The sequence below is a fragment of the Malurus melanocephalus genome, unplaced genomic scaffold (assembly GCF_030028575.1).
Source record: "Malurus melanocephalus ecotype Western Australia unplaced genomic scaffold, MMel_1.1 scaffold_122, whole genome shotgun sequence".
Classification (NCBI taxonomy): domain Eukaryota; kingdom Metazoa; phylum Chordata; class Aves; order Passeriformes; family Maluridae; genus Malurus; species Malurus melanocephalus.
In genome coordinates this window covers 1,321,838-1,344,606 of record NW_026623354.1, presented here as the reverse complement: position 1 = coordinate 1,344,606, position 22,769 = coordinate 1,321,838, and the positions used below count along the sequence as shown (strand labels likewise).

Here is a 22,769-nt window from a genome sequence, read left to right as displayed (position 1 = left end):
GTTCCAGTACATGGGTCATCTCCTTGAAAATACAGTGAAAAATGTTTTCAGCACTGAGTGTTCAGAGAGGCAGATCTTTATAAATGTGCTTTCWTTGGTGTGTTCTTACCTCTTGACCGGTTTCTGGTCACCTGTCCTACCCAATCTTAATTTTGTTGCAACCACCCATTCTGTATGAAAAAATACCTGCTTTTGCAGGTATCAGAGCTCTGAAGATATGCAAACATTATTGTCAGTGCATGGGAGAGTTCATCCGCTGGAAAAGTTAGAACAGAAGCTCAGCTGGCTGCTACATTTCCTGAAAACATAAGAACCTTGCCAAGAAAATAATTTTCCTTCACGGTATTCTGTTGAGCACTTTTAATGATAATTTACCTCAGAGGGGGAGTCACTGTGTCTCTGTTCCTTTTCCATGAGGCATGTGAGAATCTGCAGGTGCTTTACAGCTGTAACCTGAGGGTAGAAGTGGCCTCTGTGTGTGAGGTTTGTGGGCTGTTCCTGGTGCCACTGCTGACTCCAAACCCTTCTCCCTCGTGGTTCAGGGGGCTGACGAGTCTGTGGTGAGATGTTATAAATGTGCAGGCAATCGTTTTTGTCCTGCTCCAGGATGGGGGGAGCCCAGCATCTTGTGTTGGGAGGGAGCTCAGTCACAGCATTAACGGAGCATCGCACTGGAGGGATGTGCGGGAGGTGATGGAAGAGGGGAAGAAGATATTTGCCCTTCAAGTTTTCTGTTCCTTTGACTTCTCTTTCATTTTTCTTTCTTTTTCCTCCTTACTTTTCCCCCCTCCTGTCTCTTCCCCTCGCTTAGTCTCCTTTCATCCACTTTCCAGATCTCCCCACAATTATCGAGCTTTCACCTCCTCTGACACGTTTGAATTCTATTACAGCCACTTGCGGTGCCTCCTCACCTGTTTCTCTGCATGTTGTGCTTTTCCTCCCTCAATATCCTKCCACGGTCCGGTGATCATCTGTAATTCAGCAAATGAGAGGGAAAACAGAGGTGCTGCCTCCCTTTCTGAGCCTTGTCACTGATTTTGGTGACAATTCAGCTGGCCCGATAAAAGCCCGAGTGCTCGCTCTCAGCCTGGCTCTAGCTTTGCATGTTAAAAGGGCACTTGGTGGCTGTTTTCACGAGGGACACTGTGGAATTATGCAGTTCTGAGATAACAGAGCTGGGTTTGAGTCCCTCCGGGGCGTTTATATCAATTTGGCACTCGGAGCACTCCGGCAGCTCCTTGAGATGATCGGTTCGCTGTGGTTTATGCAAAACCAGCACAACAGCGCAGTGTTGGTGATGCTCTTCAGGGCGTTTGAAAAAGGACACTGTTGATTTCTAGAGAAGTGCAGGGTGTGCCTGCACGGTGTTTTTGGAGGCTGAGTCAGGGAGTGGGTGCAGAACTCTCGTGCCTGACTCACCCTGTAGTGATGTGGGATGCTTGCACTGTAGTAGGGTTAGCCCAAGTTCTCTGCCCSTGCACTCAGGAGAGCTCCTGTCTCTCTAGAATACCAAGTGGGACAGAAAAAATTGTAAATCTACCTTTTGACCCATGCCCACTGCCTCATCTCACATTTATAAGCATAGCCTGAGTTTGAAGAGTGAATTTTTATACATATATGAATGTACAAGCATGTAAATGTATGCATATATGTATATATTGCTAGAGGTTTATTTATTTAAGTAAAAAAAAAAAACAACCCAGGTATTAATTCATTTTAATGAACTAACAGTGAGGCATGGTGACAGTTCAGAAAATTCAAAAAAGGGGGTCAGAGGGGAGGTAGGGAAAAAGCTGATGTACTCTGCAGAGGAAACTCAATGGTGTAGTGGAATATGTGTGTTGGGAATTACTAGCCTTGAAAAAAATATTAATGCAGCCTCTGCAAAATAAGCAAAAACATTTCAAGAAAGGCAAAGTAAAGAYAGAAAATGCTGTAATATTGTATTATTTTCTTCCCTTTTAGTGCCTTACATGATTCATTACTTTGATGTCTTCTGTTAGCAGAGTAAATAGACATAATATTGGTCTCCCCTCCCCCTCACAAACAAAGGTAATTTTAAATTTCTTCCATCTGAATAAAACTCAGAATGGACCAAGCAGTTCCACCTTGTAAGATATCCTTAAATCTCTTTGGAATAAAAAAAATTCAAACACCAGCAAAACAAGACAGCTTTGTCCGTGTTGAAGTGTGGATGTATCTCATTCTGCAGTGCCAAGATCTGCTTGGCTGGCCCTCATTTATGCTCTCTCTGTTCTGCTTAAGARGGGCTTGAAGATTAAAAGCTTGCTGGGTGATTGACATTTCCCTGAAAGCAGGAGAGACACAAGGATACAGTAAATAGAAAAATAGCTCAGCTTCATTCCTGCACCCAACTTTGGCTTTGTGCCGTAGCAGTGAGGAGAGGTCATGCTCCAAGGAGCAGTAACTGGGCAGTGTCTTCACCCTGAGGTCTCTTGTGAGCAAAGCTCCAAACTCTCCAGGCACCCTCCCTTCAGTCAGGTGGACCCTCTGCTGATCCGGCTAAAAATAAACTGTGGCACTGAAAATTCCTTATATCTGTCTGCAGGGTTAAAGAAGTGAAAGGGGTAATGAAGTGTGCATGAGTGAGCATACAACAACCATAAAATAARCTTGGATGTCAATGATTCGGGTTTCATAGGCTGTGTTTAGATATCCTGATTCCATGGCAGTCTCTGTCCAGTCAGAATGACTCAGTGGGCTTGGAGTACTTGTGACCACTAAATTTCAGCTCTAAGAGCCTGGGGACATTTGTATTATGTAAATGTGGTCCTTCATAGAATCACAGGAATGTTTAGGTTGGAGAAAACCTGAAAGATCATCAGAAAACTCATTTTCTGAATATCCAATCTAAACTTTCCCTTCCACGACTTGAGGCCRTTTCCTCMCATCTTGTTACATGGAAKAMGAGACCCCACCTTCCTAMAACCSCCTTTSAGTTGTAGAGAGTGATAAGGTCYCYCCTGASTGTTCATTTTGTCTGAAAAGCCTTAKTTTGTTAATTTAAGTGGAAAAGAAAAGCTGTCTGTATATTTTAAGAAATAAGAAGTCTGCAGATCAGGAACATGAGCCAGGGAGGGGGTTACAGCAGGGCAAATGTGACCCATTTTGTTTTGTTGTTTTGTCAGGGGGGCAGAGATTGAACTACATATGCTAATTAAGCAGTTTCACACATGTTTAGTCAGAAATATTGAAATCCAGGACAGTTAAACTTGGCATTAAACTTTAATAGAAAACCAAATTTGAAGCTACTCATGTCCTTACAGTTAAGCAAACTCTTAATTGCTTTGTTGGATGGGGTTCCACTAAGAGTRCTGCTGCTGCTGATTWGTTGAACTGTTAGTTGAGAGATTTSTGTAGAGAAGAGTTTAGCATCCACTGGTTTGCATGAGTAGTTTCCACCCCCTGATCAATTAGATGTGGTGAAGAGATGATCTGTTGTGTACACAGAGTCAATTTGGSTAACTTGCTGTTTCTGAGGCAAAGAAAGGGTGTTTATATCACACAATAGCATTTTCTTTAATAAATCTTTTTTTTTTTTCATTTACATCAAGCCAAGTATGTGCTACAGGCAAGAAGCTGCTCTGTGTTTAAAGTGAGTAACAGATCTATTCTATCAAGTCCATTCCCAATGTACTTCCTCTGACATCAGTGACTTCAGTGGATTTATTCCAGGGGTGAATTTAGCCATTCCTGTTCTGTGTAGGTAAATCTTCAGGCAGTGCTAATTAGGAGAATGTCARCTGATTTCACCATTTCATTATGCTGGACTTTGTAAAGGTTATTTATATCATTCTACATCAGGGCCCAGTGAGAGAATATTTCTGGTGGCAGTTCATCTGTTAAAATAGCTGSAAGAAAATGTAAGCACTGGAGCTAAAAATAAAACTTTGTTTCTCGACAGAGCAAGTGGCAGCCACATGCATATTTTCAAATTTTAGCATTCTAATGTTTGGTGAATAGAAATTGCATTGCTTTCATTATGTTAATAAACATTACCATGTTGCTGCTCGAATAGCTGCTGTTAAGTGGAAGCCAGATRTAAATGTCCCAGTGTCTGCAAAGACTTCTCAGCAGAGGTGCTGCTTGTTTCCTGTGCTTTAATGATCTGCTGGCTTTAAAACAAGTGACACAGAAAGGGTTTTCTGCTGTGTGTTTGCTGCTGGTGATAGATTTTCTGTGTGAGCTGGCTGTGACCCTTGTCTAAGATTATTAATAGATGACCTTAAATTCACATGTTTGTGCTTACATTATACTTGTTCAAGCAGATCCTATAAACCATTAAAGGAAGCTTTTCTGTTGGACTAAGATCTCTGTTAAATACAAACTGTGTTATTTGAATGTTCAGTTCACTTTCTTTTGTTMCAATTCAAGCATAAATCACAGTGGGTGTCCTCTCAGTTACGATGCCCCCTTTGCCAGWGGAATCTGGTGATGCATCTTGGTAACTGGCCATCATGCAGCATTGCAAAATATTTTTCAGAGTGGACAATTCCTTTCAGAACAACCTCTGTAAATGTCTGGGTGTATCAGAGRCTGTCAACTCTCGGCCTCAAATTTTTTCTTGGCCTCATGCGTTCACAATTTTTTGACAGTGAAGTCAAAAAAATGCTCTTAAGACAGCCCATCATCCTTAACTGGTACAAGTGGTTTGTTTTCCAGTCTTACTGTACAAATCAGTGCTTTCTGTACTATCATAATGTATCCATATTACTTCCAAAAGCAAGTAAAACATGGTGTGTAAGATCAATGCTCTATCAGTTTGCTGTTGCCAGAACTTTTCCATTTGCTGTTTGGTGGGGCTGTTCTGTGCAAAAAAAAAAAAAAAAAAAGGGTTCACAGTAAAGAGACTCTCCTCTGCTTTTATCTTCTGTATTTCTGATTTTGTATTTGTTGTCTTACTTCTGAGCTCTGAGCAGTGTTTAGAGTAGCTCTGGGGTGGGTTTCAGCCGTGCTGGCTGCCTGCAGACTCTGCTCSATCAGGTGCAGGGACACACTGGACACCCTTTCTTTCCCAGAGCCACCTCCTGACAAGGGGACAGGGAGTTATTTCCTTCAGGAACGCCACCACACACACCATTGAAACACTTCCTTATGCAAAGAACATCCCTGCCTAACACTTCCTTATTCAAAGAACATCCCTGCCTAACCTTAGGGAACCTCCTGTTCCACTACATCTACCAACAGAAACTTTCCTGGTAAAGAGAGAACTTCTGTTGGACTTTTCAGACTATTTTCTGTCTCCAAGCTCCATCAGCTTCATGCTTGAGCCAGCAGTAGTCTATTATAGTTTATTCAAGTGGTTCCAGGGAATATTACTGCCATGGATGTCTTTCTCAGGTACTTGGAGCCACATCCTTTCAGTAATGGAGCTGTTAATAAACGCTGAAGCGTCCAGTGGCACTCAAGGACTTAGGGTGGCACTGCTTTTCCTTGGCTTGCTTTCTGACAGTGACAGTGGTTTTCTTGGGTTACCAGCCTGTAATTCAAAGCCTGTTCTGTTTGCCCAGCTAATGAAGGGAGAACTCTACCCCTAATGCAGCAGTTCTTTCCTGAGTAACATCCTGTCAGGAGACACCGAGGTTTGGGCATCTTTAAAAATGCCAGACACTTTTATTAAGAAGCTTCAAATTAAGCAGCATAAAGGAAATCACATAAAAGGAAAATACATAAATTCGTAGTAGCTGGAAAGCAGCTGGTGGATTTGTTCCTGTTATTGGAGAGCTTTGGTACAGACAGRTAGACTAAATAGAAATCTTACCAGCATCCCCTGATAAAATCACAGGCTGACAACTCAGCCTGTCATTTTGTAGAGGACTCTGAGAGAAGTGYTTTCTTTGCAGCTGAGAAGACAGAAACACATTATGAATGCTTAAGGTCGATGCAAGGAAACAGAGCCCTGCAAAACATATTTAATATAGGTTTGATTTCCTGTGGAATGTTTTCCAGATGTTCTCTCCAAACAGGCCTCTAAAAAATGATGTGAGGTAATTTTTTTTTTTTTGCAAACAAAAAGAGAAAATTCTGTTTTGTGTCACAGCATCTGAGACAATYGCTGTTCTAATTCTTTATTGCATTACCTTGTTCTCAGGATTTTGACTGTATTTTTCAAAATTGGTTTTATTACACAAAAGGTCAGTAGTATATAAATATTTATATAACCTAATTTCAAATAAATCATACTTATTTAGAATCACATTTGAACTTAGTAGTTTCCCTTAAACCCAAAGGAGACCTAATATATTAAATTAAAATGACTCTCATGCATGATCTTGAGTCACTTAGAGGATTTAATTAACATTGATAAACTATGACATTAGTGTTTTGTTAAGTTCTTTTGGTTTTCTGTGGCAGATATTGTGTAAAAAGATATAACTGGTCTCCAGCAGATGACATGAGCAAAGGGAAAGGATAATAGTAATAGAAAATGGTATAGAGCTTACTTTATTTTGCTTTTCACAAAGAAGAATTAAGAATTTTCACATTAAAAGAACATGGGTGTAGGGTATTAATTTGCTGATAGAAGAATAGAAAAATACAATGTTTGTACTTTTAATTTTAAGATATAGCTATGCATAAGTGGAAATGCTTTTMATTTTGCATGACTGAATTTCAAAGAGTTAGATCTCCACTTTCTGAATCTCTGCTCTCCAGGAGGCCCCTGGTGTTAACCTGAACAGTAAAATAAGTGGTGGCAGGAGTGGCTGGGGACATGGTAGGGACAGAGAGCTGGCCAGGCTGGGTGGAGCGTGGGTGTTCCTCTGGAGGGATCATCTTGGTGGTTTTTGTGCCTGGGCTGATGCTCTGAGCAAGCATTCCTGCTGCTGAGAGGCAACTCCATGAATTTTGTGTGGTCCCTGGTGTTTGTTCCTCTGTCTGGTTATCCCACAGCCCAAACAGGCTCTCTCTGTATAATTGTCCATACTGGGCTTCCAGATTAACAACACAGTTTTTGGAGATAAACTGAATCCAGAATCAAATATTTGCTTGGGTGTAGGCTGCCAGTCATTGAAAATAACTAAACAGCAGCAAAACCAGATAAAAAAAGCAGCTTATTTCAGTTAGTTGCTGATATTTGGGGTCTAAAATGCTGTAATGGTTTCTGCCAGTGTTGGAAAATATTTTAACCAGCTCACATGAGAGAAATTCCCATCAATATTCAGGTGTTGGGAGGCCAATGGTTTGCCAACAGAAATTTACTTTTTACCCTTCCCAATCCTGAAAAGGTACAAATGCTGAGTGTCAGGGTGTCAGGGTGCAGCGTGGGATGGAGGTTTCATGGGAACTCCAAGACAGACTTGTGGGGCCTCTGCCTCATTTTCTCACTGTTTATGAAAGGAAGAGAGAATTAAGTGCACCTCCACCCATGAAGCCATCAGTTTGGCCACGTACCAACCCTTCCTGCCACTCTTGCATCCCAGCAGCACCAGCCCATCTCCACAGGAGCAATTTGCAGCCAGAGTAGGACACTGCAGTTGACCCCCACGAAAAGGAGAACAAGTATTTTGACTTGTTGTTTTTTCTRTAATGGTGCCATTTATCACCGTGACACACATTCATTGACTCAGTCTGGCTTTTCTCAGTGTCGGATTTATACTTCTTTTCTGTTTTGAATATTGATGCTGCACTTCCCTTACGTGACTGCACTGCCAAATGGTGTCTAGACGCTGGAGCAGCTCTGACTAATTAGTGTAGCCACCCGAGTCTCTCAGCGCTGGCATTTACGTGCTCTTGATGTTCCTGCTATAAATAGGTGCCCAAACASCAGCAGCAGTGGAAGGAGAGGTGGCAGAGAGCGTGTCCAGACCTCACCTGACATCCCTGAGGTGTGGCATGGGACAGTGCTGTCACTCCCTGCATTCCTGGTGGGATCAGTGCTGGTGACCACTCCTGGACATCACAGCCAGCAGGAGAGCTGGGCTCAGATCTCTGCTTGGTCTAAATATTTCCAGTGCCAAGGCAAGACTGAGRGAGGTTTCTCTCCTCCAGGGCTCAACCCTTGTGTACCAGCAATAGTTAGAGGGAGAAAAAGAAGTGAGAAATCAACACCTGCCATCCCAGCGACATGGGTGCTTCCTGGGGAGCACTCTGGTTTGGATTTGTTTTCTGATAGATCATGATTTACACCAAATCTAAATTAAAAAAACAGTTTTAAAGAGTTCTCTGCAACTTCACAATTTATATCATACTTTCAAATGTTGCACCAATGGCAAAGCTGAATTGACCAGCCTTAAAGAGGGAGAACTGATAAATAWCAAAGATAACTTCAGGACATCAAAGAACTTTTACAAAACCTTGAGAACAAAAAGTAGTGAAAATCTAATCAATGTTGCCTATACAACGGGCTGTGCTAATATAAAATTAAATTGCCTCAAAAATTGTATGCAGATKAAATACAATACTGCTATTAACAAAGTCTATTTGTAAGCAAAATGTGAAAGTTTTGATTTATCCAGCTGAGTATTTGAAGAGCCACTATCATGAGGAGAACAAATTAACTTTGCTTCCTTTGTATTTTTAACTGTTACAAATTATTTTACTGGTGCTAATACAAAACATTAGAGAATAGCAGGTTTGGGATTTTTTTCTCTTCTTTTCAGAAAGGCTGTTTGTTGTTTGAGCAGATTTCCTTTTAATTTACCAATGGGATTATTATTACTTTTCCAGACAGTGGTATACAAATTATTTAAAGTAAGCTTTCCAGAAGATCTGCAAGTTTTCCAGGGCTGAGATAGGACTAATTTACTTTTTGCAGTTTCTGCCCAACAAAGAGATGTTTTTCTTTTGTTTTCTTTTATTTCGTTGTTTCATCTTCCTGGGAGGAAGATTTMTGGGTAGTACCCCTTATTTATGCAAGAAAAAAGGGACGAAATCATAAATACTGCTGTGCRTGATGAGGATTTTGTGATAGAAAAATTAATATTTCCTTTCAGATGTGGTCCTGCTACATGGTATGAACAGTATGAAATTGCCAGTCTGTCTCTGCCCAGCAGTGAGATTCATCTGTGTATATTGCACATTTAAAATTGTGCACACTTGAAGGAACGTGTGGCAAGCTCTGTTTGTTCTCTGGATAACAGAATTCAGTCATGGGTTAGGAACCCCCAAGTTGCCTCCTGCTGAAGGAGCACTGAGTGTGCACATTTTTTTTACAGGACTGCTCTTATCAGATTGCTCTGATTTTGCATCCCTTTAAAAGGATTGTCTCTTTTACCCAAACAGTTCTTAATATTCATGTGCAATACTTCAGGATTAATGGTTCTCATTAGGCTAATTTGTCTCTCTCTCTGGATAAATAGCAGTACCAGTGTTTTGGTGTTAACTGATGAGCACACTTCCATCACTGCCAGTCTACTGAAAGTGTTTGGGACTGGATCTTCAGTGACTTTTAATCAGTAGATCTTCACTGAAACTATTGGAGTATTTGATGGCAGGTGGAGGACTGTCTCTGTTTTTATTTTCTGACCTTATCTCCAGTGTAAAGTAATCCAGATAAATATCAGGTGTAGTTAACAGCTCTAGAGAAGTGAGAGTTTGGTTTGTGTAAAGTTTGGATGACTCCCTTGGGAAGGGGTGTGTGATAATGCCCAGCARTGCTCAGAGTTACCTGAACTATATTTGACTTATGCAAACTTAAATGTGCAATGTTGTCACGTCATTACTTTTTATGACCACAAAAATTCTTCAGAAATTCACATGGAAATCAARCTGTATGCAAAAGAGATCAGCAGAGCTATTTTTAGCCTCCTTTAGGATTTACAACTGATAAGTTCTTTAAGTAGGCTGGGTAGTAAATGACTGGTATTATTCTATAATTACCAGTCCTTAAAAACATTTAGAGAAGATGAATGTATTAAATGATCTCTGGACCAATGCACCTAATAACCTAAGGGAGAACTGGACATTCAGGAATGATGAAATGATTGCWAGAAGTGTTTGCAGGATTATCAAGATGCTAATTGTATAATTCCATTGCCAAAAATACTTATTTGTGGTCATATAGATGATGAAATTTAGATCTGAGGAGCTATTTTGTGTTAGCAGTGCAAGAAATCTGTTTCTAAACCTGATTTCATCCAGTATTAGTAGAAATAGAAAACTGTCTTTGTTCCCAATTGATCCTAAAGCTGAATTCGATCACTGTATTAATTACTGACTGAGAGAGGAATTGCTGCAGTGGCAAAGGWTTTCCTTGCCCAGATTTTCTTTGTGGTGCTGCTGTTTATCTCATCCATACCTTGAGACCCATTTCTTCTCAGGCTATCTCCTGGTAGGTACAGTATATACTCACCAGCTAGGTAGGGATTTTATAAAAATTTAGAAATTTGTGTATGCATACATATCCTGAAGGGCATCATGAATGATCAGCAGAGAGGTTGACTTTTTAAAGCTGTTAAAAGGCAACTTGGTACAGATTTCCTTCTCAAGGTTAAGTGGTTAAATAAGGCAAGAGAGGGAGTGAAAAGCTTGGAGTTGACTGTGGCTTCAAGGCAACACTGGATTTGCTGGTGTCAGTGCAGTTAGCAAAAGATGGAACTAAAATAAGGCCATGAAACAGCTCTGATAAATTCAGGTATAGGTTGCATGGAGTTATTTATAGGATGCTTTCTCAAATTAAGCCTCTGAACCTTTTGATGTTTGYTCATCGTTACTTTCAGGCCAGTTAATGATGTGTATCCAGTCGCATTCTGGGGTAGGTAAAACAATAAAGCAAACAAAGATAATTAGTCTCTGGAGCATGTAAACAAATAAAGCAAATCACTTGTTTCTGATAACTTTTGTGGGGTTGTTGCAAAACTGGAAAAGAGCATTTATGTTGTAAATCTGCATCATGCTAGAGTAGYGATGAAAATTCACGGATTATACTATTCTGATTTTGAGAGGGCTTTGCAAAGATTAAGCATCTGATCCTGAGACATTACTGTGGGTTGTCAGATGCAAAAGAACATTTTTATACTTATTTCACAGAAGAGAAGATGGAAGTTGGGAGGTTATTTTTTTTCCCCATGTAGATAAAGGTCTATATAGCACTTTGTAAATGAACAAAAGTTTGTAARGTTAATCTGGGCAGAGGAGCAACTGTAGGATGTGGGGCCTTGCCCCATCACACCAGTACCTCACAAATTTTACAGACATGAAGGGGAACCTTGCATGGTTTTTAAATCACAAATAACCAGAAGAGTTATCCTGTCTGTTAGTGCTTTCATTTTCCAACATAATAGAAAGTCAGATGATCCCAATACAGCTGGTYCTGAAGCACCTTGGGTGTGTAATCAGTGCTCTGCCCTTGTTGTTCCTGGGCTCACTTGAGGTGAGAGGGGATAATGGGGCCATTCAGCAGCACAACTCGRTGCAGGGCACACTTTCCTTTCATCTCAGCCCTGAACTCAATATCCAGACTCTGGATAAATGCACATTTTTGACAAGAACAAATAGATTCCCAGTGCCATGGCTCTGTGGGGCTGAGGAGGCCAAGCCTGCAGAACAGAGCAGGGCTTAGCCATTCCCTGGAAAACTCAGGGCAGTACCAAAGCAGCTCCTGCTTCAAGTCTTGYARTAAGAATCTTGCTTGCTMTGTGAGCACAAACATACGGTTTTGTGTAATCAGTAAAACAGCAGAAACTGTGTTCTGAATCTTCAGAGTAAAAGACTTCAGTTAGAGTTCAGATCCAGGCAAAATGACTCCTCATGTGATAAAATCACTCTCTGTGGGTTTTTTTCTTGGCATGAAAATGCAGAACATTTCTTTTAGTAAAGGGCAGRCATTTCCCTATTGTTCTGTCTGTTTTTACTGTTTTCTTACCCTTTTTTGTTCTGACTTTAAAAATAGATTCTGGAAAGAGATGCGTCTTAGAAAGAGACTCCAAGCAGCTGAAATRTATCCAAAATGCATTTAAGTTCAAGAATATTAAGCCTTGTCCAAAAATAAAGAGAGTGTAAAAGGTAAGGATGCCTGCAGGCTTGGTTTTTAAAGATACGCATTTTTCTTCTGTTGCAGATCTCGCCTTGCAGATTTCTTCACAAACTGCCAGCCTGAGTCACGCTCTGTTAGCAGCTGTCTGAAGGAGAACTATGCTGACTGCCTGCTCGCTTACTCGGGGCTTATTGGTAAGAGGAGAGGGYAGGGTGGGGGCCTGCTCATGAGAAAAAAAATATCAAACTGCATTTTGAAGGCCCATGTGAAATAAAAACTGGAATATAATATTGTATGATGTGATATTAGGCCAATTCGTCAAGCTGCATGTACTGGGCCTGTTTCACCTTACAGAGGTTTTTGGGGTAAGTTTGTACATTGCAAGAAAATTAAGGATGGTGGATAAGGAGGGAATGCTGCTTGRTTATGAAGTAAATTCAAGCTTTAAAAGTAAAGCTTATGATGGTTGAATATAGACAGAACCAAGGAAAAGAAATTAACAAGTGAAAGTACAGCTTGGTTAATTTTGCAGGTATCATCACAAAATTGTGGAAATACCTCCTGGTCTTCAGGGAAAGGTACCTGAATTTGAGCTATGAAGCAATAGATCACTCCAGGTGTTTTTCACGTTATCCCTCTGTCCAGTCAGAGTGTTTTCAGGGATGCCTGTCAATGAGATGAGCTGAGACCAAATCTGAAATCCTCTTCCCTCCCCAACGCAGTTATTTTTGTTTTTGTTTACTGTTATTTTTGTTTGCTGTCACCTTCCTGAGTGTCAACAGGCACAAGGATGCCTTTATGGAAGCCAGACTCCACATGCAGTATTTGATTCCTGAGAGAGAGAGAGAGAGAGATCGTGTCAAGAGGCTGAACATGTTGCAGAAATATCATAGTTGGGCAATAAATAATAAGTGAATGTCAACCCTCTGAAACAAACAAATTTGAAAGGCCACCAGATAAGATGTTTTTTAAGCTTGCAGCCTGCACCTGCTGCAGTGCAGTAATATCCCCTTCTGCTGRGCATGGAGGTGCCAGCTGAGGCCCTGAAGCTCATCCTGCTGTTGGATAAATGTCTCTGGAGATATCATCGAAACGAAAATATTTCTAAAATAGGTTGGGTTTGCTGAAAAATGAATGAAAGCTATACTCAGTGGCTTATTGTTACCGTTCTCTGGGAGCTAACAAGTGAGCTAAGTCCATGGGTAAAATGAGATGTGATGGCTTCAAAGGATATTCCTCTACAACTGAAGGGATTAAGACAGTATGCAAAGGGTATAACATMTGAACAGTTATGACAGACTGTCATTTGAAACAGAGAATTGAATAGCCTTGAAATCTGATCTAATCAATGGGATTGAGAAGTCTGGCTGCTGGCAAGGAGAAASTGTTACCAATAGATTCTGCTGGGTAAGAGCTGCCAAGAAGTTTTTGCTGGACCTGGAGAATTCTTCTGGCACTTTTGTTGGTCTCATTTTTCAGTTTAACCCCAAAGATGACCCAGTTCCTCTTGTGAGGTGTTTTTGTGTTACTGGGGATGACCATTCTGCAGAATTCTGCTGTCACACATCAGAAATGTGGAGTGGGTGCCTAAGGAGTTCAAATYAAAAGGAGATCTACTTTTCAAAGGGAAAAATATGCWTTTTTYTTCCTTCTTGCAAGCCCCTAGAGAWATGCAAAAGAGGAACTGACTGGTGTCACAACAGTTATTTTTTCTGCTTCTTACTAGTAATTCTGTTAAAGCGAGAAATTATAAAAATATTTCATGTGCTGAAGCAGTAAATTCCTGCTTCTGATATCAATCTGAAATAAAAGTGGAGTAAGGCAGAAATCAGAGGTATAATCTTTCAAATGTCTGCTTAATAGATACAAAACACAGGAAGAAGAGATAGGCCATAGGTAAGAAGCTGTTCATCAGAACTTCAGGATCTCCTTTTAATGAAGCTAAAATATTGTGCATTGAAATAAAACATTATTTCATGCAGCAATTTCATTAAATGTAGCAAAAATTGCACCTCCACAGAGTTTGCTCAGGAAATTGACAGTTTTCTATAGAAGATAGGGTGGGTGTTGAGTCTGTCCTTCTACACAGGGAWGTAAATGAGAGTTAACTTCACTGAAATTAGTGAAAACCCACCTAAAATTAATGACTTAAAGGAAAGTAGAGCTAGGCACTGTTTTTGTATGAGGTGCTTTATCAATTAAATGGACAACAGTCTGTAGAGGCTGCTTTAGTGTTTGCATCAGGTTTTTATGTATATAATTTTAAAGGTGTGTACACTGTGCAGGAATTTTGAAAACCTCAATTCATTGTTTTAGGCTCCTTGTGGTATAGGAATGACTTTTTTTTTATGTTATTTTATTTATTAACAGAAAAAAAGAAGATTAGTAAATGTAAAAGGAGATTGTGGATAGCCACGGTTGAGTCAGTGCTTTGGTTACAGCCTGGCTAAGCCATCTGGACATTCTGCACTCCCTCATCAATTAAGTTTTGCTCTAAGTGCTGACTTCAAGATTTGCTTTAGCATTCACTTTCTGACACTTTCCCTTGCCTCARGCAAAATCCATCCAAGTTCCCTTGTATTCTGAGTGATTCCATGAGAGTTTGTGTGAATGAACTGGAGTTGCTTTGCGCCAAAGAAACTTCCTCCACCTGCCCCTTCTCTTAGACCCACCATCCATCTCCTTATTCTTAATTCACCCGAATTTGAACAACCTCTTGGCTGTGTTCAGGCCAACTCTTTTGTCTGAAATGTGGAGATCTGGCTGTTGACTGTTGAGACCATCACAGAGCAGTTTGATACCTGGAGCTCAGCAAACCAAGCATGTCCTATTTTACTGCCAGCCACCATGGCTTCCCTGATCCCTTCGTGTCCATCAGCAGAATTTCCAAGATGCCAGCTAGCAGGGAGGGAGAGAAAGATAGGCACACTCATTGCAGGGGAAAAAAGAAAATCCACCCCAGGAAAGCAAGCGTATAATCCGCTTGGGTTCACATCTGCCCCCAGGTTTAAGTGACAGACTGATTTTCTCCTRGCTGCTCTTTCAGCCACTCTGGTTTTGCTGGATGCACAGTTTGTGTGCTGTGTACACACTTTCCTTGTCCTGTCTTTCCTGTGTTCATCAACCCTAATTGTACCTTGGTATCTGTTACACTTTTAACCCCTGTCTTGACCCATTTTAATTACCTTATTACCTMTTTGTGATAAGAAAGTCTTACCTCAGTGACCTTTTTAATTTCCTCAGTGCCTTTCTGGTTTTTTAACCCTTCACTAAGCATTTGCTAATTAGATTTTTTTTTTAGCCTACTGTTTTCTTTCCATTTGCAAAATCCTCTTGATTTTCACTTTCTCTCACTTCAGATCATGTGCAAGGCTGAAACAGTGTACTGAACCATCAAATGGATGAGGGAGAGACATTTTAATGTGTTTTATTTTAATTTAACATCRTTCCTCTTCTTATTTATCTACTGTCCAGTTTCCATTAATAATGCAAATTATGTTTGCCTATTTTACTAAATTCTTTCCTTCYGTTTAATGAATTTTGAACCATGCTGTTTGCTCATGTACTAATCTCATGTAGAATTTGAGCAATTATTAGTGCAACTATCTGTTAAAAGCTGCARRAAGCCAAAGGTATGGGATTAKAGTCAAATTYAAAAACACCCCAAAACAAGAGAAAATATGCTTTTTTTGTGAATTTCATAATGGAACCGCATTCATTTCCACATCCATTACTGTCTTTCTCAGGCCAGCYCTAATGCCTGTCGTTCTCTGTCTCCCACATCACATGTGAAGCAGTTTGCATGTTGATTTGTTCATTTCCCAGCACTGCCTGGTGACTGAAARGCCATTAGACATCACTCTGTGATTTGTGTTATTTCTAATGTTCCTTTTTTTAGCTTGGTGTTTGATCCTTTTCCCGTCTGTTATTGCAGACCATTGCACCCCGGACCTATGGAGCAAATTTTCTCTCCCCGTGTACACTTTGGGTCTCTAACATTTGTCCTTCATCTRTTTCATCTTCTTAATGACTACTTTGATGTCAGTTTTGAGGAGATGTGATCACATTTCCTCMTGATATATGACCTGTCCTAGAATTGCAGATTATCAAGTGAGGAACATGTTCCCTGAAGCAGCTGGCAGCAGTTCAGGCCTGGAATACCTTCCCCTCTTTATGCAATTTTTCCCTTTCAGTCAGACAAATAAAATAAAGATTCAAACTTCTCAATCTTTAGGAAAGTTTGAAATATCTGACCTGCTGGGGTGATGCCTTCAGGGGGACTGCTGGCTCGAGCAAGTGCTCATTGCACAACAGTTTCCTGRTCCAGATGACTGATAACAGTGGTTGTACATCTTTCAGGACACAAAATGCMTTCTTTGGTTTCATTTCATTCTTGCCTGCCTTGAGTTGATGGGAGAATATTTACCCAAGAATTTGTAACAGAGTTAGAATGATCCTCTGGTTGGAAGGTGTTGACAGGAAATAATAATCACTGTACTGAAGAAGTAGTGAGACAAGAAGATTAATAGTAATTTATTACCTGCAAAGAACCTTCTCATGCTTGCTGGTTTTTGGTCTGTTCATCACCACAACCCACTCCCTGGCAGGTCCTTCCTGAGCACCTGGGGTTAATGCTCCTCCAGGATGTAGAAGGGCTCCCCTCAGCATGACCAGCATTCTCCTCACTCCTCCTGCATTTCAGAAAAGGTTTTTTTCAGTCTGGCTGCAAGCTCAAGGAGGAAGCACAGGTCTGGATACCTGGTTTCAGCCCTTTATTTGYAGCTAGAATTAAAATGAGAAAAAATGCAAGCAAGGAAGGAAAATCAGATTTTTAAGTGTTAAGGACACAGCCCACRTGTGTTTGATTTGGCAGCGAAGCCCTTTAAAGAGATGCTCACYTTCTCCCTCCCCTCTGCCACGCTTTTCTACCTGTCAGTTCAGCTGATGCRGCTCTCTGTGGGAATCCTTTTTGGAGGGAAGAAACGTGTCTTTAATGTGTGAGTCGTGTTGCAGTCCCTGAAGTGATTGCATTGAGACAGCAGAGGGTGTGAAACACGGCGCAGGGCTGGGTGTCAGAGGGTGAGAGAGCCAAGAACTGCTCAATCTGGAGGTCAGAGCCCTGCTGTGGGGCTGTGTTACACATCCAGCCCAAAATCTGTGCCTCACCGAGGGCTGTTTGCCATCTTGGGGTGGAAGGAGGAGTGTTTGGGTGCAGAGGTTGCTGACAGTTCTGTGTTTCACTCAGGGACCGTGATGACACCCAACTACATCGACTCCAGCAGCCTCAGCGTGGCCCCGTGGTGCGACTGCAGCAACAGTGGCAACGACATCGATGAATGCCTGAAATTTCTGAATTTCTTCCAGGACAACATATGCCTTAGTGAGTACRAAATTGGATGTTTTCTAATGCGTTTTAGGATGATTTCTGAAATTTCTTTACTGTTTAAATGTGTTACGATACATCAAGGCCGTGACTTTGCCCTTTGCTGAGCATGGTTCTGCTGTTGGTGTAAAAACTAAAAGAACAAGCCAATATGCCTGATACTGTGGTTTGTGGCCAAGATTGCAATCATGAAAAAAAAATCAAAACTCAAAGCGGTATGGTATTGAAATATGTTTACATCACAGATCATATTCAGACCCTATCAGTCAGGCAGCATCTTTACCAAAAAATTACAACACCTGAGGGGTTTCTGTATAATTTAAGAACTTCATATAAAAAAAGACATGTAGTTTAGGATATGAAGGATTTGCTGTAAGGAAGTRTAAATTGGATTGTGCTTGCAGTTTACAGCCAACTTCATTTTTTTTAGGATATTTGATCTCAGATACCTGGTTTTAACACAAGCCCAGATAGTACCTATTGTAAAGATTTTGTTAAATTATTGATTTTTTTTTTTTTCTGTCAGACTCACTTCCGAATTAGGAACTATTAYAAATTTCAGAATGGCTCAGTGGAGTCAATTTTGGCAGGTTCTCTTTTCAAATTTCCTGTCTGCCCGGAGCAGCATAATTGGATGATGTGGAGTGTGCATCAGAGTTTTAATTTCAGATAAATGAGGAGACCAMAAGAACTTGGCTTCCCTAGTCTAGCAGAACACAAGTTGAAAGGATACATGATTTTCTGCTGGAATTGCATTTGAGGGGCAAAGCCAGGRAGGGAAAAGGATTCCTTCACCTGCAGGACCATGTTGGCATAAMATCAAAAAGGCAGATACTGGCTGCTTTTCCAGTATTGGAAAAAGTATTGGCCAGTAATATTCCAGTATTGGCCACTTTTTTCCAAAATTGGAAAATTTGAAGGGTAAAAGTGGTTTTAAAAGTCGTATTTCATCAGCTTATGCAGAGAAGCAGATATCACTGCTTTTTTTCAGAAACATTAAATGAACTCATCGATCCAGACTGTCCCGCCCCACAGTCTTGAGCTAATGCCAATGCAGGGTTAAGGATTTTAGTCTGAAAATCCCCATTGGTGCCTTCTCCAGAGGCAGCATTGGGGTGGAGGCACAGGGAGTGCACAAAACCTATTTATGGAGCTTTGGAAGAACAAATCAATTACTCAAGATCATTTAACAAWAGAGAGAGGAGAGTTCAAACTACGATGGGGTAAAATTTAACAATATGCCATCAAGACCTTCTTCAAGCCTAATGGGGGTTGCCATTTAAATGTATTGCAGCCCCTCAGATTTTATTCATTTGTGACTGTRTTAATTTCTAGAGAGTTACAGGTTCCTTTGAGAACATAAAGACAGAGYGATTCCTTGTCCTTTCTTTTGCCATTGGTACAAAAGCATTAATGAAGACAAATCTAAGACATTGGAGGTTACTGTGAGATAAATTATGTCATCCTAGCTGCAAGGTATGTCTCCTTCATGAAGAAATTAAAGGTGTTCCTGGTTTTTGTACGAAGTTTCGTCTTTCACATAGAATAGGAACTTAAAAAAAAATTTATTGTCATTAGTGGGCCTTCCACTGCCTGGAGAAAATGTCATTAAAATCCTTCTAGTTTCCTTTAGACAAAATAAAATTTTTACATTAATGGAAGAACTAGGGATTTCTTGCTAGTCTTTTTCACTGAAGTGCATTTCCCCTTCAAAATGGAAAATAAACCAGTTATTTGGGGCATTTACGATAATGATCTAGTTGCTCGCTGCAGGGAGGTTGGACTAGAAGACCTTGAAAGGTGCCTTCAACCCAAACAATTCTGTGATTCTGTCATAGAATCATGGAAAATTTCAAGTTGGAGGAGACTCGTAAGGATCACTGAGTGTGATTGAATGAAATAATTGAAGATTAATTGTAAAGGCCACTTTACTTTGAAAACTGGAAGGATTGCAGATATTTCTGTGGTGATACTCCTTGCAACAGTGGAAGCAAAGAGTTACTGTGAGTTTAGGAAATCACAGGAAAAGATTGCTTTATATATTGCCTTATTCAGGGAAACACAAGAAATCTTATCATATCCCTCCTTCCACTTTGTTTCCATTAGTGCAGCTCATTCTGGTGCTTTTTACAAGTTCTTCTCTTTGCATGCTGGAGTTCTAAGAACTAATATCAGAATAAAATACATCTTTKTCAGAAGAAAATTACATGTAAATTATTTTATAAGGCAAGAAATGCCACMGAGAAGAAGTATTAATAACTTGCACATATTAGTCCCCAGTGAAATTGTTTGATTTCTTGTACAAAGAATTTGAAATAAGAAATCCCCAAATCCTTGTTGAATCCCCAAAGACCTGATTAAAAACTGTTTTTCTATTTGTTTATAAAAACCTCCAACCAATTTACTCTTGCTATAAACACACTCTTTAATCCTGTGAAACTGTGATAAGCTTTTTAACTTTTATATTCTAAAGTTTTAGTTTGACCATGTTTCCCTCACCCAATTATGCAGATTTTGATTGAAAACGGTAAGGAAAAGATTGCCTTAGTTAAACTATTTTGTAGTTAYAGGCATTTTAGTTTTACTATAACAAGCTGTAGAAATAAATATTTATCCTGTTCTCTGTTTTTGGTTTATTATGTAATGTCACCTGCCTGAATTAGGACATGACATTCAGACTCCATTTTATATCTTGAAAGTAAATTTTTGAGGCTTTTGGATGGTAACAAATATGATTATGATAAGTCCTAAAGCTTCTGTCAAGAATTTTTGGAAACATTACAAAGAAGAGGCTGCACCAAATAATTATGTGACCCCAGATTTTCAGTTCATGTTTCTGATAGGTTCAAAAACACGACACGTTTTTCATCATAAAATTGAGTTTCTCTAAGTACACATTTTAAATGTAATAATTACAATAACGGTAATAAAAAACAACTCAGTTCTGCTTTTTGCCTTTTTTTTTTTTTAGAAATAGAAAATTGCCTGTAATTTATTTTCACAGAAAATGCAATTCAGGCCTTCGGCAATGGCACTGATGTGAATGTCTGGCAGCCAATCCTMCCAGTACAGACCACTACAGCCACAACTACGACAGCTTCCAGAGTTAAAAACACGGGTTCAGACACCACCAACAATGAAATACCCAACCACAATGATTCACCAGCATGTGCAAACCTGCAGGTAAGAGAGCTTTGTACTTCTTGTTGTGCACAAATGGAAGTTTTTTCACAGATACCTGCAGTCTCCTGCTTAAATTGGAATATCTGTTTATTCCCATGGTGTGGTTAGAAGCTGCATATATTTTGAGGTATCAGACATTCTTATTTTAAATCAGAAACTTGCATATCTCAAAGTGGACTTTATTGCCTCGCTGCCTCAGAAACAGGGGATGGTATTTAATTTCTTATCACAGGTTTGAATATGAATGTGGCACTCTCCAAATCCTGCCAGGATATGTCAGATTAAATTAATCCCCTGAGTAATCCAAATTCAGAGGGAACCCTTAATGTGAGCTAGCATGTCCTGCTGCCTTCTTTCTTGTGTTATTGGCATTAAACTCAAGAGGGTTTTTTGGCTGAGTAGGTCTGAATATTAGAGAACATGTGGTGCTRCAAACTCCATGGTGAAGAAGCTGGACAAAGATAAAACTATTTGGAATCAGGCCCTCTGCTGAACTGGGGTTGAGGTCATGATGTGATTTTGGCCAATGGCTGTAATGATTTTCTTTGACACTTAAATTAGGCTATTGATAGTGGATCATTGATTCTGGATTTAGAGGCTCATYGCTTGCTGAAGACAGTATTTACAGCTCTTGAAAAACTGAGGCGTTTGGGCAGAAGACAACAGCAAAATCAAGGCAGGGAAGAGGGAGCAGGAGTGTAAATTGGAAACATCCTTAGGTCAGATTGGAATCAGGCTATAAAAATTTCTGGTGGTTTAAATGCAAAATTAGGTCAGGCAGGGATAGATCAGCTTGTCCTGTTTATTTTTGTCTTTACAGAAGGAAAATTACTGTGTGATATAAATGTAAGTGTCCAAGCTTTAAGATCTCAGTTGATACTGAGATAAATTTTTTTGGATTTCCAAAGTTTTCCACTGTTAAAGCATAGATTTTCCACTTCCCTATAAAATTGATTTTGTATTCTTCATACTCAACTGCATCAACATTTCCATGTGCACTGAACCAGAAACTTTTTATTTCTCAGGAATATGTTTTGCTTATTMATTTTTTCCTGCACCATTCTCTCACCTTCATCCTTTTCCAGTTCCTACATTGATTTTGCATTAGTAAATCATACCTGAAGTAACATTTGGGACATTAGAGTCACAGAGTACAAGGGGGTAATGGTAGATGGTGCTGAGTTTAGATCCTTTTGGTTTAATTCTGTTTTCCATATCTGTGCTTTCATTATTATTTAAGCTTTGTAAATTACTGATTAGAGAGATAGTTGGAGGCGTATACTGCTATGCGCAGTAGTCATTTAACCAAATAAATATGCTGAAAGAAACTTTTATGCCTTTTAAACCTGAGACTTGGAGTATTTTGCATTTAGAACAAGACCTTGATGGAATATTATTGAGTCACTTCATGTTATATTAAAAAGTTGTGTTGTGGGAGAGATCACATTTTCCTTCAGTGTTTGTRCAGCCCCCTACAGAGCGAGGCCTCCAGATGCTACCAAAGTACACATAATAAATAAAGAACTGAAGAAATGGCAAGTGATCACAAATCCCATTGGATTCACTTCAATTTGCAAATGTTCCTTAAGCCTGAGTAGATGTTCCTGTGTTTTGAAAATGACTTGAATTCTCCCCCGTCCTTCCTCCTGTTACTCTGGCATTTTGAAGTCACATCCCACACGAGTTTATCAGCTCTGGTTTAAAGCTCTGCTGTGCCTTCAGCTGYACCCCTGATGTACTTGGCACAAGAAGCAAAGGTCTGTAGGGAAAATAAGTTCCTTTAAATAAATGATCTTCTCTGTTTGGTAGAAACTATAGATAAAGTCTGCACTAAAAGGTCACTGAAGTTATGTGAATCAAGCAGTTTTATTCCTGTGAAGTTCAGTATTCTGTGCTTACTACTTCCCTCAGTCAGAACTGAAACACAAAGAACAAAGCTCTAATATTTTAATGCATTTTTCAAAAGGTAACTTATGAGCTGAGCCAAAACAAGCCTACAATTTTTTAAAAAGAAACCTATGTTTTTTTGGACGGTATGGTGCCACTTTGCATGTGAGACTTAAACCCTAATGCAAATTTTATAAAAGAACTGGTATTTGTATCGCACTTGGAGAAGGGTATTCATTCCAAGGCTCTCCTCCCATGAAAAATATGCCTTTGTAGTATTTTCAAAACATGAACCAGTACAACCAAAAGCTTTTTTATATGCTTAGCAGCTGAGCTGAAAGGTTTCAAAAAGGCAGTATAGCCTAAATGCTGTGAAAAGTC

The 22,769-nt window shown here is 39.8% G+C and overlaps 1 protein-coding gene across 2 annotated transcripts in view; it reads left to right on the top strand.

Moving 5' to 3' along the window:
- GFRA1 (GDNF family receptor alpha 1) overlaps nucleotides 1–22,769 on the top strand; it is a 130,933-nt gene that overhangs the window by 84,724 nt on the left and 23,440 nt on the right. For both annotated transcript variants that reach the window (XM_057370292.1, XM_057370291.1), the window contains exons 5-7: nucleotides 12,020–12,129; nucleotides 17,181–17,315; nucleotides 20,323–20,501. In XM_057370292.1, the coding sequence (XP_057226275.1) occupies nucleotides 12,020–12,129; nucleotides 17,181–17,315; nucleotides 20,323–20,501 (424 nt within the window). The remainder of the gene's footprint in view (nucleotides 1–12,019; nucleotides 12,130–17,180; nucleotides 17,316–20,322; nucleotides 20,502–22,769) is intronic.